The following is an 18,157-nucleotide window of genomic DNA, read 5'->3' on the forward strand; positions in this document are numbered from 1 at the left end:
TACAGAGGAGCACGTCAAGATTCTTTTTTTATATTCTAAATCTTTCTTTAAGCACCAAGCTGCACGGTTGCTGCATCAGTCAAGTGTGGCATTACATTATTTTCATTCTGACACGTTTATAACGTCATGGAAGGCGACCGTGCACAGATCGCGGCTCTATGACGAGTACCTAGAGAATTAACTCAAACCGTGTACTTACAATCAAAAATATTCCATCGCTCTCTTTCGCTCGGCGCCCCTTCAACTATGTATTGTTTCGTGCCAAACAATTGAGCCTCACGTTAATGTATGTTTATAGGTAAATACCAAGAAGGTCTGTTAATTGAACAAACATTGTAATGACCTTGTCGTTTTATCGTATTATTATGAATGACAAAAGTATTAATTATATTAGATTGGTTTTATACGGAATTGTATAAAATCTTGCATTGTTTCATACTTATATGTATGTAGTATTGAATAGGTAACACTCCCATTGTTTATATGACTTTTATAGTTTAAAATAAATACTATGAACACAACAAAAACTATTTTCGTTATGTTATGTTTGACTTCGAAAACAAAAATTTCAAACTTGACAGCCCGTCAGGAATTATAAAATGTTGCTAGTTAAAATAATATCTTTAATTTAAAAATGATTTTATTTTACTGCTGGTAAAATTACAATCGAATTCAAGAATTAAAATTTGTATTTCATATTAATTCCAACGTTTACGAGAAAAATAACATTTTTACGTACCTAATAACGATAAGATCAGGAATAATTTTATATTAATAATTTACTACATTATTATCTTGTTACTTGCAACATTTCTGTATAACCTAAAAAAATCTAATATTGATTTATTGTTTTGTTGTCAAACAATTTACACAACATTTCAATTGTTGTAAGATAAATCTAATAGGAGCATACTTCCTTTATACACAAATGTAAGTATTTTACCAGTAAACCCGTCATTAAATTGGAAACCAAAATTAAATTTGACAACTAGCATAGCAACGAATTTAGAGGTTATGTTGCCCTAATTCTATACCTACACAAATATACAATAAATAAATCTGAACATTTACAAAGATTAATGATGATCCATTGCAAGACGAAGGCCTCCCCTAGCTCCCTCCATAGTTCTTCGCTGCGGCGTATATCTACCGAACTTTATGAGTTCGTCAGGGAACTCGGAAATAATGGCAACTGAAATACCACCTTACCGGCGTGGAAACAGGCAACCCACCTCGAGTGAGGAAGAATATGGGATAAGCTTAAACACATGTCAAGAATACGCTTGTATTTCGTCTGACAACTGCTCTTGTTTTATGTACTGACGATCAGTCAATATCGAAGTAGGTATTTGAATGTTGAAATGAGTGGTTCATTTTTGTAGCACACACACATTTAAAATCCTGCGTCCAAATGGAGTGTATTGGGATATTGTCTATGAGTTGTCTCCTGTTTGAGTACACGGGTAGAGGGGAGCGAGTCAAGATTCTTTTTGAAAGTTAATATCGAGTTGATTTTTAAAACTTTGGTCATCAAAAGTTAGAGGGAGCGACTTTGGACAGACATGGATGAAGGCAGATTCACATGATGACAAGACCTATATAGAGTTGTAGCGCCAAGAATATTAAGAAATGTCTGAGATGAGACGCCGTTCCAGCCACAAAAAGTCACTGTTTCGTGTGTTTTATGGGGTGGTAAAATCATTGGTTCATATTTCTTCAAAAAGGATGCCGGCCAGAACGTTACAGTCAATGGAGAATTCTATATATCCATGATTACTAACTTTCTCGTTTGCCAATTGAATGGAATTAATGTGGAAAGAGCTGTGGTTTAAACAAGTCAGCGCAACACGCCACACAGCGTGCGCCTGAAATCAATTTATTGAATGAAGTATTCGATGAGCGCATAATTTCACGTTATAGACCTGTGAATTGGTCTTCAAGACTGTGTGATTTAACACCTTTGGATTATTTTCTGTGGGGATATGTAAAGTCGCTAGTCCACGCCGATAAACCAGATGATAGACTACTTGGAAGCCGACATTCGCCGCGTTATTGCTGATATACGGTCCCAGCTGCTCCAAAAACTGGTCGAAAATTGGACATGGAGCCAGCCGCGGTGCCCATAAGCCCGAAATCATATTATTTAAACACTGATGGCATAAAATAATCTTTCCAATAAAGACAATACCATGATTTTTATGTGTTTGATTTCATTCTTCAGTTCTTTACCTCTAAAATAAACATCCTTTATATATAATCAAACATAGTTTTTTTTTTAAAAACAGTACTTTTCCGTTCATTGTTCTTGAAAAGTTACACTCTCTCTGTTTTTTAAGGTTCATATTATTATTTGAACATGGCCGATCCCAATAAGATCATTTTATGGGCATCCACAGAGTGAGGTTTGTATTAACACATTTTCTTTTTACGAGAAATAGATGTCAGGCACTTGCTCAACCTATTAGATCCATGACTCATTCGTGTACTTGTCACAACAAGGATTCGAACCTGAGACCCACTACGCTAAAAGCCGCGCGCCCATCGTGGGGTAAATATAATAGGAGATAAATTAGTTCAGAAACAATTAATTTGATAGAAACCATAAAAGTACACAAAGAACTTTATACATAGGTATGTATTTGTTTTCAATAAACTATAAATGACAACTTGCGTATAGTGTAAGTAACTTTTTAAAATTCAATTAAACTCTGCATAAACCAAACAGTAATAGTTTAGGTACGCCACGGGCGATCTGACAAAAAGCGTGCACTATTATGTTTATTTAGATACACGCAAACGACGTTTGATTGGCTTGGTCGGGTTTGTTCCTTCATGCATCATCCTGTGTCTTTTCAAATTGCTCGCGCCCCTGCAACGGTACGGACAAACGTCGCACATGAACGGCTTCTCATTACTGTGCTGCAATTGATGAGAACGTAGATTACTTTTCACCTTACAGCTGTAGGAACAAACATCGCATTTGTGCGGTTTCGTGTTTGAGTGAACCTTTTTGTGGTTTTGAAGATTTTTAGGAGTCTTCGTTTCGAACGAGCAAACATCACATTTGTATTTTTTTTCAACCTCGTGTATAGCTAAGTGTATTGTAAGGTCCGCCTTACGAAATCCTCTATAAGAACAATGATTGCATTTAAATTTCTTCTCTCCAATGTGAATCTCCTGATGTCTTTGCAGGTTCCGATGAGTGCTGAACGAAGATTGACACTCTTCGCATTTAAATGGAGTCTGTTTCATGTGCACCATCAAGATGTGCATCTTGATAACCGATTTGGTCTTGCATTCGTATGAACACAAATCACATTTAATGGATTCTCTCTCAGTATGCGTCAATTGATGGCTTTTAAAGCTAGCCATAATGCCAGTTTTATAAGGACAAAGTTTACACTTGTAACGTGACTTGTCTACGTGAGTCTTATAATGCTTTTTCATAACATTTAACTCTCTCGATTCGAAACCGCACCGTTTGCATTTGGTTATTTTCCTTTCTTTTGGATAAAAAAGAGGAGTCATTTCTTCTTCCGATACCTGATCCATACCTTCATCAAAATTCTCATCAGATTCCTCGACGACATTAAAATGAGTTACGATAATATGCTCCGTCAACGCTTCGACATTGGTACATTCGAAAACACAAACGTCGCATCTGTAAAACCTGCAATAATCGTGACACTTAATTTTGTGTATTTTCAGTTCACACAGATCACTACAAAAACACCCACAGACATCGCATTTCTCACTACAATGGTGTTTTTTATTATGTTCGTCTAGTTCAAAAACCTCCCTGCATTTATAGGCACACAAATCACACTTGATAGTTTTGTATTTTTTCTTATCTTTAGCTGTAATCTGCCCGGGTAATCCTGAATCAATGATCGTAAAACCGGGTATCTTGGACTCCAAATCTATTCCGGGATGAAAAATTGTGACATTTTCATCGATGTCACCGCTGATTGAAGAACTGAAGACACTTTTATTCATTGCAGAGCCCAGCACCAGTGTTTTGACATCGTGTTTATCGATACTTAATTCATAATTATTGTCACTCTCCAACTCCAATGTGGTATCCGTTCCATCGTCACCATTTTTGTTGTGAACGGCTCGGGTGTTATAATTAAAACCTTCCATGGCCGTATTCAAGTCCAGGGGATTGGTGATCTACAATGTGAAACATGCTTTATTTTCATATAAGTACTTAGGTATTTAAACTTTGCAGAGGCGGATTTACGGGTACACTGAGTCAGTGGCAAAGGCTTCAGGTCGGCTGTTAAGATCCAAAGTAAATAGTGCACACTATACTTTGTCAGTAAAACGTAGGTATTTGTTTTCACTGAACTAAGGCTTCAATGTGTAGAAAGTATTTGTTAATTTTTAAAATTCAATTAGGCCCTGCCTTATCCAAACCATAGTAGATAATAGTGAAAAAATATTCGTTTAATACTTATGACTAACAAAGTTTAGTGCGTACCATTTATGTCGGATCTCAATAGCCTACTTCCACCTTTCGCAACTGGATTATTAAGTATTAACAAGAATCCTCGCGCAAATGCAGTGAACATGATTATTGTGACAGTTGTTATATTGTCGACTGTATCTACAAATACATAGAAGCGTAAAAGACGACATCGTCAGACGGGCTTCCTGGTACTGGCAGGAGTAACTCCTCGACCTGTAAGTCCGAGTACAAGGATCAATCACCCTCCTCTTGAGAGGGATCAACACCAACATTGATGGCCTCTGCCGAGATCTGAAAACGTACCTTACGAGTATACTGTCAGTAAGTCTACAAGATTGCATTCGATACATGGCATTTGTGGTGGAAAATATCCACCAAAGAATGGCAAACGTATCTGTTTTGGACAGCTAAAACTATGCCAGTTCCTGACCAGCCATGATGAAATTGCAGCCAAATTTCGTTTAAAAGGACATGGGCCGAAATGCACATGCATGCATGACCATCAAGACGCTGAACACGTCCTTGGTACTAGCCAATGATGGGATCTGTCTGAGCGGAGCTGTTTAGCAGGGTCCGTTCACACACCAATGGCCTAAGCGGACTAGTTATCAACTGAGGCCAACGATGAGGCATTTGATTACTTTGCTGCGACATAGACGGAATAATTCCGATCCCTCCTTAGATTTATCACTCTCGACTCTTGCCTCCTGTTTTAGTACGCGGGTACAGAGGAGCAAGTCAAGATTCTTTTCATATATTCTTAACTCTCTGTAAGCACCAAGGTGCACGGTTGCTAATCAGTTAAGGGTGGCACTAAATTATTTTCATTCCGACACGTTTATAGCGTCATGGAAGGCGACCGTGCACAAATCACGGCTGCATTATAGTGGACAGGTAGAGAAATAACTCAAACCATGTACTTACCTACAATCAACAATATTCCATCGCTCTCTCTCGCTCGGCGCCCCTTCAACTGCGTCTTGTTTCGTGGCAAACTATTGAACCTCACGGTAATGTATGTTAATAGGTAAATACCAAGTCAGCCTGTTAATTAAACAAACATTGTAATGAACTTGTCGTTTTACCGAAATATTGTGCATGACAAAAGTGTTAATTATAATGGTGTTATACGGAATTGTATAAGAATTTGCTTTGTTTCATACTTCTATGTATGTAGCATTGAATAGGTAACACTCCCATTGTTTATATGACTTTTATAGTTTAAAATAAATACTATTAACACAGCATAAACTATTTTCGTTATGTTATGTTAGACTTCGAAAACAAAAACTTCAAACTTGACAGCTTGTCAGGAATCATAAAATGTTGCTAGTTAAAATAATATCTTTAATTTAAAAATGATTATTTATTTTACTTAAATGCTTACAATTCAAGAATATTAATTAGTATTTTATAGTAATTTCAACGTTTACGAGAAAAATAACATTTGAACGTACTTAATTACAATAAGAGCATTAATAATTTAATTTATTATTATTTTGTTACCAGCAAATTTTTTTTATAACCTAAAAAAAAATTAATAATAATCTACCTATTGTTTTGTTTGTTGTCAAACAATTCACATAAATTTCAATTGTTGTTTTATTTGTTAATGCCGTAAACCTTAAAATGGACATTAAAATTGAACTAAAAGAAGATAAATCTGATAGGGACATACTTTCATCATACATCTTTTTACAAGTATTTTATTTTGCCTAAATTCTATACCTACACATTTATACAATAAATACGTCTGAATAATTACAAAGATTAATGATGATCCATTGCTAGACGAAAGCCTCCCCTAGCTCCCCTCCTAGTTCTTCGCTGCGGCGGACACCTACCGAACTTTATGAGTTCGTCAGGGAACTACCTCCATACCGACGTGGAAACAGGCAACCCACCTCGAGTGTGGAAGAATATGGGATAAGCTTAAACACATGTCAAGAATACGCTTGTATTTCGTCTGACAACTGCTCTCGTTTTGATCAGTCAATATCGGTGTATTTGTCAGAACAAGGATTCGAACCTGGGACCCACTGCGCTATGGGCCGACGCTTAAGCCCACTGTAAATATAATATTCGGATAAATTAGTTGAGAAACAATTAATTTGTTAGAAAACAATAAAAGTACATAAAGAACTTTATACATATGCATTTGTTTTCAATAAATTTGGTAAGCGACAATTTGCAGATAGTGTAAGTAACCTTTTAAAGTTCAAAAATAGTGCACACGTCTTTTTTAGTCATGCTTATTTATTTTCGTTGAATTAACAATACATATAAGGCTGCGAACAGATGGCAAAGCGAAGTTTCGAAAACATCCGCCAAACGTCTTAGTTGTAGCGGCTGGATAGATAAATTATATAAATATTGTCGATTCATCACAACTAATATATTATAACAATAAAACAATAATTAATACGAGATTAATATTTACATTATATTGAATCGCAATCAAATTGTCAGCTATTCCGCTAGGTCTAGCAGTCTGGGATGATATCAGATGACATCATGTGGGCTAAAATCCAAAATAGACTATGCATATGACGCCAAATTTATATCGACAGTAACGACTTGCAAAAGTGACAAATCAGAGACTTATCAAACAGCGCCGTCTCTGCATACTTTACAATTTTATTAAAATCCAACATCATGTCATTAGGACGCCAAACTGTCTGCAAGACCTAGCGAGACAGACTGGCGAGAGCCAGCTGGCTCAGCTAGTTAATATAAATATACATGTAAGTACCTATACAAGTACACATGCACATACCTATCAATAGACGTAGGTAGGTATTCATTATTCTCAGTTGAATATATTATTATCATTACCCATTTCTTTTTTAGTGTGTCTATAGAAGATAAAAGTGTCAACTAATTAAAAATAAATTAAATAAGTACATGCTACAAAATAAATAATAACGGTTTAGTGTATCCTTAGGCATAAAGCCCACCAAAGCGGCGCTCGGTGCGCTCTCTACGAAGTAGGCCCCCTCCCACCCGCGCATTACCCTTCACCTATGTAATAAGGGGCTCAAGAAGCACAAAATAATTATTATCAGCGTCTCTCATAACAAAGCAATAAAAATATTATTAAATTTCTCGGGGCTTGTAATTAATATTCACGATGACATCATTCTACCAGCGAAATATCGGACACGCAATAACTAAACAATGACTTCACTGTTATTAAATAATGCCTTCTCGCCCGTCTATCGACGACGCTTCCAGGAGCGTGATTTTGCTTGCCGTATTCAATGAATGGACTACGTTGTATTTTCGTTAATTCGTATCGCTGAGAAGCCAAAAAACGATGAATCATGGGGCAGGCGGGCACAATGCGTCGTCAAATCCAGTGTGCGCTGGCTTATTTGATTACGTTGTATTTTCGATGATTTACGCGCCACTTGTGAAATTTTGCGCGAGAGCCCCACTCGCTGCGTTAAGTGGGTTTTACGCCTTATAGTTATGGCGAGCCTTTCTTCAGGTGAAATACTTCTTTTCATAGCTGTGCTGTGTCACAACTTTTTATTTTATTTTGTAAAACTGCTTACTTACCCAACGTATTAATAGTATTTACAACAGGTTTTTAGAAACACTGCAAATATTCAAATTATTCAAAATATTATGTTTTTATACTTCATCCTTTACTTAGTGGGTATCTAGGTAATAAGGTTTTTACCCTTTCTTCGTGTATTAACTTATAATCTTTTTTTATTGTATTAATAAGCTGGAATTCGATGTTAATGTGTATTTGCCATTGGCATAGTGCGCACAGCGCCTGATGATGCTGAAAGGCAAATCCTGAATCGCAAAAAAATACTCTAATGGAATAGTAAAAAACTTAAATCAATTAGAATTTAAATTCAAACTCCATCAAGTCCCCTCGGTCGATACTATTGATCAGACAAAGTTTATGATGATACATAATAGGTAATTTTCAAAACGCTTTCGAAATAAAACAGTCCAGCTCCAAAACAAGCAATAGTGGGAAAATAAATGTAGGCATAATGCAATATTATGTACTGTTATTTTTATATTGATTTATTTACCCCTGTACACCACTGTAAGTACTTAGAGATAAATACTCCCGCAGCAGGGTGCAGTTTCAAAGAAAAAGTGTTTATGAATCGCCTTCAAAACTGTGTTTTCTATCGACCCCGAGCAAACGCAGGGCAAACGCATTTGAACCGTACCGTAGAAGACGTTTGGCGGATGTTTTCAAAACTTCATTTTGCCGTCTGTTCGCAGCTTAACAGATGGTGTTAGATAGTTTTGTTTAAATTCATTAAACCTGCCTAAACCAAACCATAACAGAAAAAACATATTATTCCATAATATAACATATGGCATAATTTTAGATATTTTATAGCTAAACCAATATTTTTAGACTATCTACTATCTATATACGAAGAAAATCGTCCAATACTATGGTAAAAATATGTAAAAGAAAAAAGTGACATTGTATTGTGTTTATTTCGATATACGCAAACGTTTGATTTGCTTGGTCGGGTTTGTTCCTTCATGCATCATCCTGTGTCGTTTTAAATTGCTCGCGCCCCTGCAACGGTACGGACAAACGTCACACATGAACGGCTTCTCATTACTATGCTGCAATTGATGAGAACGTAGATTGCTTTTCACCTTACAGCTGTAGGAACATACATCGCATTTATGCGGTCTCACGTTTGAATGAACGTTTTTGTGTCTTTGAAGAGTTCTAGAATGCTTCGTTTCGAACGAGCAAACATTACATTTGTATTTTTTTTCAACCTCGTGTACAGTTGAGTGTATTGCTATGTCCGCCTTACGAAATCCTCTATAAGAACAATGATTGCATTTAAATTTCTTCTCTCCAATGTGAATCTCCTGGTGTCTTTGCAGGTTACGAAGAGTGCTGAACGAAGATTGACACTCTTCGCATTTAAACGGAGTCTGTTTCATGTGGACCATCAAGATGTGCATCTCAATAACCGATTTGGTCTTGCATTCGTATGAACATAAATGACATTTAATGGATTCTCTCACAGTATGCTTTAATTGATGAGTTTTAAAGCTAGCCATAATGCCAGTTTTATAATGACAAAGTTCACATTGGTAACGTGACTTGTCTATGTGAGTTTTACGATGCTTTTTCATAACATTTTTCTCTCTCGATTCGAATCCGCACTGTTTGCATTTGGTTATTTTTTTTTTCTTTGCATAAAAAGGTGGAGGAGTCATTTCTTCCTCCGATTCCTGATCCATACCTTCATCAAAATTCTCATCAGCTTCCTCGACGACATTAAAATGAGTTACGATAATATGCTCCGTCAACGCTTCGACATTGGTACATTCGAAAACACAAACGTTGCATCTGTAAAACCTGCAATAGTCGTGACACTTAATTTTGTGGATTGTCAGTTCACACAAATCACTACAAAAACACCCACAGACATCGCATTTCTCACTACAATGGTGTTTTTTATTATGTTCGTCCAGTTCAAAAACCTCCCTACATTTATAGGCACATAAATCACACTTGATAGTTTTGTATTTTTTCTTATCTTTAGCTGCGATCTGCTCGGGTAATCCTGAATCAATGATAGTAAAACCGGGTATCTCAGACTCCAAATCTATTCCGGGATGAACTATTGTGACATTTTCATTGACGATTATTTTTTTTGACACATTCAGCATTTCTTCGATGTCATCCTTGATTGAAGCTCTAAAGACGCTTGTATTCGTTGCAGACTCCAGCACCAGCGTTTTGACATCTTGTTCATCGATACTTAATTCATATTTATATTCATTCTCTAACTTCAATGTGGTTTCTGTTCCATCGTCACCTTTTTTGTTGTCATTGACTTTTCTGTTATACTTAAAATCTTCCATGGCCGTTTCCAAGTCCAGGGGATTTGATGATCTACAATGTTAAGCATGCACTTATTAAGAAACCTGCTTCATTTTCATATATTTAGGCTTCGCAGAGGTGAATTTACCGGTACTTACTCTTTGAGTTAGAGACAAAGGGTGAAGGTAGGCTGTTAAGATGCGAAACTTTGTCTGTCAAACTTAGGTATTTGTTTTCACTGAACTAAGACTATAATGTGTAGAAAGTATTTGTTAATTTTTAAAATTCAATTAAGCCCTGCCTGATCCAAACCATAGTAGATAATAGTGAAAAAATATTCGTTTAATATGTATGACTAACATAGTTTAGTGCGTACCATTTATGTCGGATCTCAATAGCCTACTTCCACCCTTCGCCACTGGATTATGTAATAATGTTAACGCCAAAAACCACAAGAATCCTCGCGCAAATGCAATGAACATGATTATTGTGATAGTTGTTATATTGTCGACTGTATTTACAAATACATAAAAGCGTACAAGACGACATCGTCAGACGGGCTTCCTGGTACTGGCAGTAGTAACTCCTCGACCTGTAAGTCCAAGTACGAGGATCGATCATCCACCTCTTGAGAGGGATCAACACCACCATTGATGGTCTCTGCCGAGATCTGAAAACGTACCTTACAAGCATATAAGTCGACAAGATAGCATTTGAGGTGGTCGGTATCCACCAAAGGATGGCAAACGTATCTGTTTTGTCCAGATGAGACAACTAAAACTAAGCCAGTTCCTGACCGGCCATGATGACTTTGCAGCCAAGCTGCACGGTTTTCGTTTAATAGGACATGTGCCGAAATGCACATGCAGGCATGATCATCAAGACACTGAACACGTCCTTTGGGACTAGCCGCTGATGGGATCTGTCTGAGGGGAGCTGTTTAGCAGGGTCCATTTACACACCAATTGCCTAAGCCGATTTGATATCAACTGAGGCCAACTACGAAGCATTTGAAAAGTGTACTGCGACATGAGAAAGACATAGGACGGAATAATACCGACCCCTCCTTAGATTCATCACTTTCAAATCCTGACTTCTATGTTTCAGCAGGGTACAGAGAAGGTCAAGATTCTTTTTAATCAGTTATGTGTGGCACTAAATTATTTTCATTCTGACACGTTTATAGCGTCATGGAAGGCGACCGTGCAGAAATCACGGCCGCATACATGACGAGTACCTATCTAGAGAAATAGGTAACTTAAACCATGTACTTACATCAACAATATTCTCTCCCTCGGCGCCCCTTCAGCTATGTCTTGTTTCGTGCCAAACTATTGAACCTTACGGTAATGTATGTTTATGGGTAAATACCAAGTAGGCCTTTTATCGTAATATTATGAATGACAGAAGTATTAATTATATTGGTTTTATACGGAATTGTATAATATATTGCTTTGTTTCACACTTCTATGTATGTAGCTTTAAATAGGTAACACTCCCATTGTTTATATGACTTTATAGTACGAAATAATACAATAAAAACAATTTTGTCATGATAATGTTCGACTTTGAAACAAAAACTTCGAAGCTGTCAAAGTCAAAGATGTATTCGATTATTTGAATATAAAAATGTTGCTAGTTAAAATAATATATTTAATTTAAATTGATAATTTTACCTCTGTTAAAAATTACATTATTATTAAATACCTAAAATACAAGAATTTAAATAAGTATTGTATTAATTTCAACGTTGAGGCGAAAAATAGCATTTTTTACATACCTATTTACATCATAAAGGATCGGCAAAAATTTTGTACATTATCTTGTTACTTGCAACATTTTTTTATAACCTAAAAAATCTAATATTGATTTATTGTTTTGTTGTCAAACAATTCACACAAACATTCTATTGTTTTATTTGTAAATGCCGTAAAGTTTAAAATGGACATTAAAATTGAACTTAGAGAAGATAAATCTGATAGGGACATAATTCCTTTACATACAAATGTAAGTATTTACCGGTAAACCCAGTATATTAATTGAAAACCATTATTAAATTTGACATTTGAAATTTGAGGTTGTCATATGCCTATTTATACGATAAATAAATCTGCATATTTACACAGAATAATGCCATCATCATCTACAGCCAGGGTCGATCCACTGCTGGTTGAAGGCTTACCTACCTTAGCTCTTCGCTGCGACGTACATTCATTGAACTTTACGGGGTACTGTTCGGTTACCAGGAATACAGCGGAAAACACATTTTGAAAATAGCCGATAAACTGGATTATTTGTTAGGTTAACCTAACCTAACCCAAACTAACAAATAATCCAGTTTATCGGCTATTTTCAAAATGTGTTTTCCGCTGTATTCCTGATAACCGAACAGTACCCTTTACGGCTATCGCTATCTATTCACAGACGAGTTCAGATGCGCCATACAACTCAAGCACCTTTTCTACCATACATTCACGGTTGGGGTTGGAAAATAGGGATATGGGTAACATCTGCTTCGCTTAGGGGAGGAAAATGAATAACTCAATCACGCAATTAAATTAATTAATTTATGCCAGTTCAAAAAACACGTTTATTGGAGCACCAATCTACAATAGTCAGAAATAATCTCTTGGACGAGAAGGTGATCGCTGTCGTGGATGGTGCTACAGCTGCCGGAAAGTCTCATTTGGTTAAGATAACTCTGGACCACAGTTGTTGGATGTGATTAGAGAGAGAGAGAGCTGTTCCTGAGAGCAGCAGAGATTTCTTCAAATTTGAATCAGTTATTCGCGACCTTGTTTTGCTTCTAATCAATTTCATGGATGAAAATGCTTGTTCACATCTGTATGTCGATCCAAAGCGACATATTCTATAACTTTTTGCAAATTTTCTTAGCTCTGGAAAATGTTCACAGGGTAATGAACGCCAGAAATTACTTAATGCAAAGATGCAATGCGCCACGGTTTGGCCACCACTGACTAGGGCATCTCTGTGGGCGTTTAGTGTCCCTCGGGTGCCGCTGTATGACACCATTTGTCCAACGGTTGTCCACTCGCCGAGCAACATGTTCAGCCCATTGCCATTCGATAAAAATGTTAAATCAAATAATTACTTATGTTTTGTTTATGTTTTCAGGCAGAACCTGTTTTACACCCAGAGACAATAAAAGAAGAGACCGCAACGGAGTGGCTTGAATACAAAGCGAGTTTCTACGATAGCCACTCACAAGTTATTACGCCTGTAGATGGAGTTTCTAAAGAAAGTCCGACAGATGTTATTAACAATCAAAAATATGCCATGGTAAATGAACTATTAATTGTATGATTCTCCTTCCTTCTTATCCATTGACTCACAGATGGCTAGTGAAATTATATCTTGGCTATATTATATTACATCATAACGATGATACGGGGAACTATGAACCCCCCGCACTTTCAGGTATAATTCTACTCCCCCCAATGGCGAAGGGTGGAGGTAGGCTGTGAAGATGCAATGTGCACACTACACTTCAGTCATACTTATTTGCAGCGCTCGAAATGGACTGGAACGTTCCGGAGCGCAGCTTCTGCTCATAAAATCCCGGAGATTATCACTCCGTCTGGTGGAATAATTAAATATTGCATTATGGTTTGTGGATCTTTAAAAGTAGATACTAAAATACGAAACTTAGTAAAATGGAACTATAGAAAAAAATATATAATGTAAATATAACGTGACGTAGGTACCTCGTCTCGATTTTCGTCAGCGTCACCGACAATATTATGCCGCATACCACAAGTTTAAAGACAGTTACTTCATTTGACGGTCTGAGCTTGGCATTTCTATATAATAGCTACATACTTAAATATGTAAATAATTTCGGAAAATAATTGTCGAGCGTTCCGGTTCGTAACATCTTCCATTTCGAGCACTTCTTATTTGTTTGCATTGAACTAACAATACAAATTGCAGATGGTGGTAGTTAGTTTTTAAAAATCAATTTATGTCTTGCCTAAACCAATACATAATAGATAAAAAATATTCTTTTATCAAAATATTTTCCCTTTGACAGTGCGTTGACTATTTCCATGATACAAATTTCTGTTTATTTTGTTGACCACTTGACCAATATTGATAAAACTTGCATGGTTTGTAGAGTACATAACTGGTACCAATTAAGTAGAGTTTCATCTTAATATCACCAATGGTTCTTAAGTTTCATGATGGAACCTTTCGAAAACAACGGATTTAAGTGGTCGGATTGCAGCGGTGTTGTAGTAAAAGCTGGGGTAGGTAGGGTAGAGGAGCGGACACCGTATCCAACTGTTGTCGATTCCTTGGGAATTTGACGCGGATGAAGTCGCATACTGTCGTTAGTTGTTGGTAAATGTTATTTTTTTATTTTACAGGCTGCCAATATAGAAGATAATGAAGAATTCGATGTCTCGTCGCAGAGATATAGCCAATATAATAATGTTTCAAATAATGAACACACAACGGAAAGCGACCAAGACGTATTGCAAGTAGTCAATGAAAAAATAGGTAATCGGAAACTGACAGCGACCTGTAAAAAATGCGAAGGCATTTGCCAATGTGAAAAAAAACATAAATGTCTTTTATGTTCTTCCGAATTCAAGCAGAGAAGCGACCTGAAAAAGCACGCAATCGTACACAGCGGTGAAAAGCCTTACAAATGCGTCATTTGCTCGTACAGATTCGGCCGATTCAACGATTTAAAACGTCACAAAATGACGCACAGTGATCATAAACCTTTTAAATGCCACCTATGTCATTACTCCTGTAAGACATTGAGAGACTTAACGCGGCACGGTATCAATCATAGCGATGTGAAACCTTTTAAATGCCAGGTTTGCTCTTATGAATGCACGCAAAAGAGTATTTTGGTCAAACACGAAACGTTGCATTCTCAGGTGAAACAACTTAAGTGTGACGAATGCAGCTTCGAATGCAGGCAGATGAACAGTTTGAGGGTTCATAAAATGATACATGCCAATGTTAAACCTTTTATGTGCGATATTTGCGATTTTCGCTGCAGGCACAAAGGCTATTTGAAACAACACCGGATGATACATTTACAGGAGAAACCGTTTAAGTGCGAGTCATGTCTTTTTGAGTGTCGACAGAAGAGCGATTTGAAAAAACACGAGATGATTCATAACGGTGAAAAACCTTTTAACTGTAGTATATGTTCTTTTCGGTTTCGAAGGCTAAATGATCTCAGAAGACATGTTCGGACACACAGTGATGAAAAACCTTTAAAGTGTGAGTTGTGTTCATATTCATGTAAACAGTCCAGGGACCTCAAAAGGCATCAGATTCATCACGCCGTTAAGCCTTGTTTGGCGGAGTAGATTAATTTCGAAACATTCTATGAATAAATAATATAGAAACTGGCCAAATGGAAAGACAATAAAAATATCTGACTTTTGGTTTGAAAAGATACGATTATTCAAGTGGAGGTCTGAAACCCTGATTCCATTTATTCCCGTCATTGTTGGAAGTATTTCTGGAACACCTCTTTGGTAATTAAGCACAGTTTGTGACTCAAATCGTATCTCTTTCAGCGGTATCCTTAGCTTGGATACCAGTCACAAATTATCAGGAGCACATCGAGACAGTAGTGAGCCTGATGAACTATAGGAGTGCTATGTTTGGCCAAGAAAGTCTGAATGAGTTGGTGCATTGCCTAGTTTCAACATAGCGTCATGGAAGGTGGCCGTGCACAAACCGCGGCTGCATATACATGGTGGGTGGAGATGGGGTAATTCAAATCATGCCCATTCATCTGATCTCTCGAGCTGCACGAAAAAGACTTTCATGATGGTTCTGCGTGATTAAATTCACATGGTCATTGACGACTATAATTTTTTATTCAATATTAAATACATAAACACATGATTCAAGAATTATTTTAAATATATAATTTTGAAACACGTCATTTGTATATTTTTTGAGTCTGCAATGTTCTGTCTCAGTACCGTCAGCATTTAATTTTACAGCCAAGGGGTTCTGTCTCAGTACCGTCAGCATTTAATTTTACAGCCAAGGGTCCCAGACTTTCCGCATTGCGTAGAATGTTTTGAATGCAGAATTCTCCTGATTAGCCACGAGTAAACCATTGAGTGTCGACAGCTTCAAATGCTCGGGGATGCACATTACGGGAGACGGCATTTCGGCTGACAGCTCACTATCCAAATGGGCTTGATTGGAGCTACGTTCAACTCGATGCGGAATGTCTGTGACTCAATTATAAGCTCTCTCGCTTGTATTCTGACGGTGCTGCTTTACCGAGCTTAAAAAACATACTGAGGATGCTATATTTTTATGGGTTATTTAATTATAATAAAACAAACCATGGACCTTCGTATCACATTGAAAGTGAAGAAGTGACAATGAATTTGGCTCAGCAAAAGCAACTGGTAAGTGCCAGCGCTTAATCTCCAGGATGGAGGAAGTTCTTGAAGGAGGCTAAACCCGTTGACGGTTGTATTGCCATAATTGATAATAATTTGACAAGTTTCGGTAGTATTTTAGTCTGGTCGCACATTGAAAATCGCAGTCATAAATCAAACATGGACGCAATATTGCAACTCTCTTCCTTGTGCACAGGCGAGGCGACGCTGAAACAAATAAAAAAGCAGCTCATGCACATGCTACGATGCATCATTTTGCTGTTACATGTTGAGTGAAATCTCTAACAGATGTTTTTTTCTACCAAAAATGACGCGGTAGTACAGTAAAAATAAAACAATGATTCAGTTGTGCGATGGTGTTCGTGCGGATGTTTACCCCTACTAGTGCTACTAATTCCTGGCAGCCGATGTACTCGTAGCGCTGACGACGGTATACGTATTCGTACGAATACAATCCACGAACCGAATCATTGTTTTGTTTTTACTGTACATTAAGTTACATGTGTTTTGTGAATGACAATAAAATCACATTGACAAATTGACGTGTCGCAGGGAGTTTCCATGTGCGGCCCGGGCTTAATTTCACATTTCATATTTCTGGCGCCTGAGACAAGTTAAGGGCCTAATGACGGTAGTGTTTAATGATTGAAGTGAAATACGGTCGAACTCGGTTATTACGATCACGGACATAGCGAGATCTTGGATGTAATGAGTAAAGATTTCGTTGACATTTTAGTTTATGATTTTCTCCTCACTTTTATAACGAGCTACTTATCGGATATACCGAGCAAAAATATCGTCAAAAATTTTCTGAAAACTGTTAATGTGTCGATCGTTCAAAAACATTTTCGACCCTAAGCAATGAAATCCGACCGTAGACCGATGCCGCCGGGATCGGATTACGCTTATGATGCTAGTTAAGTGTTTAAGTACCTAATTGGTGTTTTCGCCGACAACATTTAAAAAGTATCCACGCATATGGTTGAAATTTCATGTAAAAAATCCAAGCTTAAGTCAGTAGGTACCTACCAGCGTTCATTACAATAAACAACTTCTTTTGTAGTTTATGAATGCCATGCTTGTCTTGGCTATGCAGATGATCTGGTGATCCTGGGCGATGATCAGGCACATATAGTTGATATTTTCACTGCATTGGAGGTCACGGCAAAGAAAATTAATCTTCAGGTTAACGCAGAGAAGACCAAGTACCTAAGAGTGTCGAGAAAAAACGGAAACTCAGGAAATATTGTAATTGGCAATTCCATATTTGAAAAAGTAGCACAATTTAGGTACTTAGGAATTGGGATCTCTGAAAAAAAAATGATCTTGACACAGAGCTTGCCTGCCGACTGAAGAGTGGAAATAGAGCGTTCTTTGCATTGAAGAGCATATTTGGGTCCAAACTGCTGTCCAGAAAAACGAAATTTCGGATATACG

At 37.1% G+C, this 18,157-nt stretch overlaps 2 protein-coding genes across 2 annotated transcripts in view; one reads left to right on the plus strand and one right to left on the minus strand.

Annotated features, from left to right (window-relative positions):
- Nucleotides 1-12,188: 12,188 nt before the first annotated feature.
- On the plus strand, nt 12,189-16,237 carry LOC147077528 (uncharacterized). The gene is made up of 3 exons (XM_085940861.1): nt 12,189-12,314; nt 13,443-13,607; nt 14,696-16,237. Exons 1-3 carry the CDS (start codon nt 12,249-12,251, stop codon nt 15,656-15,658), a joined length of 1,194 nt encoding a protein of 397 aa, XP_085796987.1. The 5' UTR covers nt 12,189-12,248; the 3' UTR covers nt 15,659-16,237.
- LOC147077529 (uncharacterized) overlaps nt 16,155-18,157 on the minus strand; it is a 37,382-nt gene continuing 35,379 nt past the window's right edge. The window contains exon 4 of the mRNA XM_085940857.1: nt 16,155-16,927. Within this exon, the coding sequence (XP_085796983.1) occupies nt 16,874-16,927 (54 nt within the window). The 3' untranslated portion in view covers nt 16,155-16,873. The remainder of the gene's footprint in view (nt 16,928-18,157) is intronic.

The sequence above is a fragment of the Rhyacophila brunnea genome, unplaced genomic scaffold (genome assembly GCF_057557595.1).
Source record: "Rhyacophila brunnea isolate RB1 unplaced genomic scaffold, BYU_Rbru_1.0 scaffold_13, whole genome shotgun sequence".
NCBI classification, from domain to species: Eukaryota; Metazoa; Arthropoda; class Insecta; order Trichoptera; family Rhyacophilidae; genus Rhyacophila; species Rhyacophila brunnea.

Excerpts from the sequence above, each read along its gene's own strand:
- LOC147077528 (XM_085940861.1), top strand. The coding sequence starts at position 12,249 with ATGGACATTAAAATTGAACTTAGAGAAGATAAATCTGATAGGGACATA. Across the intron at positions 12,315-13,442 it reads TAATTCCTTTACATACAAAT|GCAGAACCTGTTTTACACCC; the intron begins GTAAGTATTTAC and ends TTATGTTTTCAG. Across the intron at positions 13,608-14,695 it reads ACAATCAAAAATATGCCATG|GCTGCCAATATAGAAGATAA; the intron begins GTAAATGAACTA and ends TTTATTTTACAG.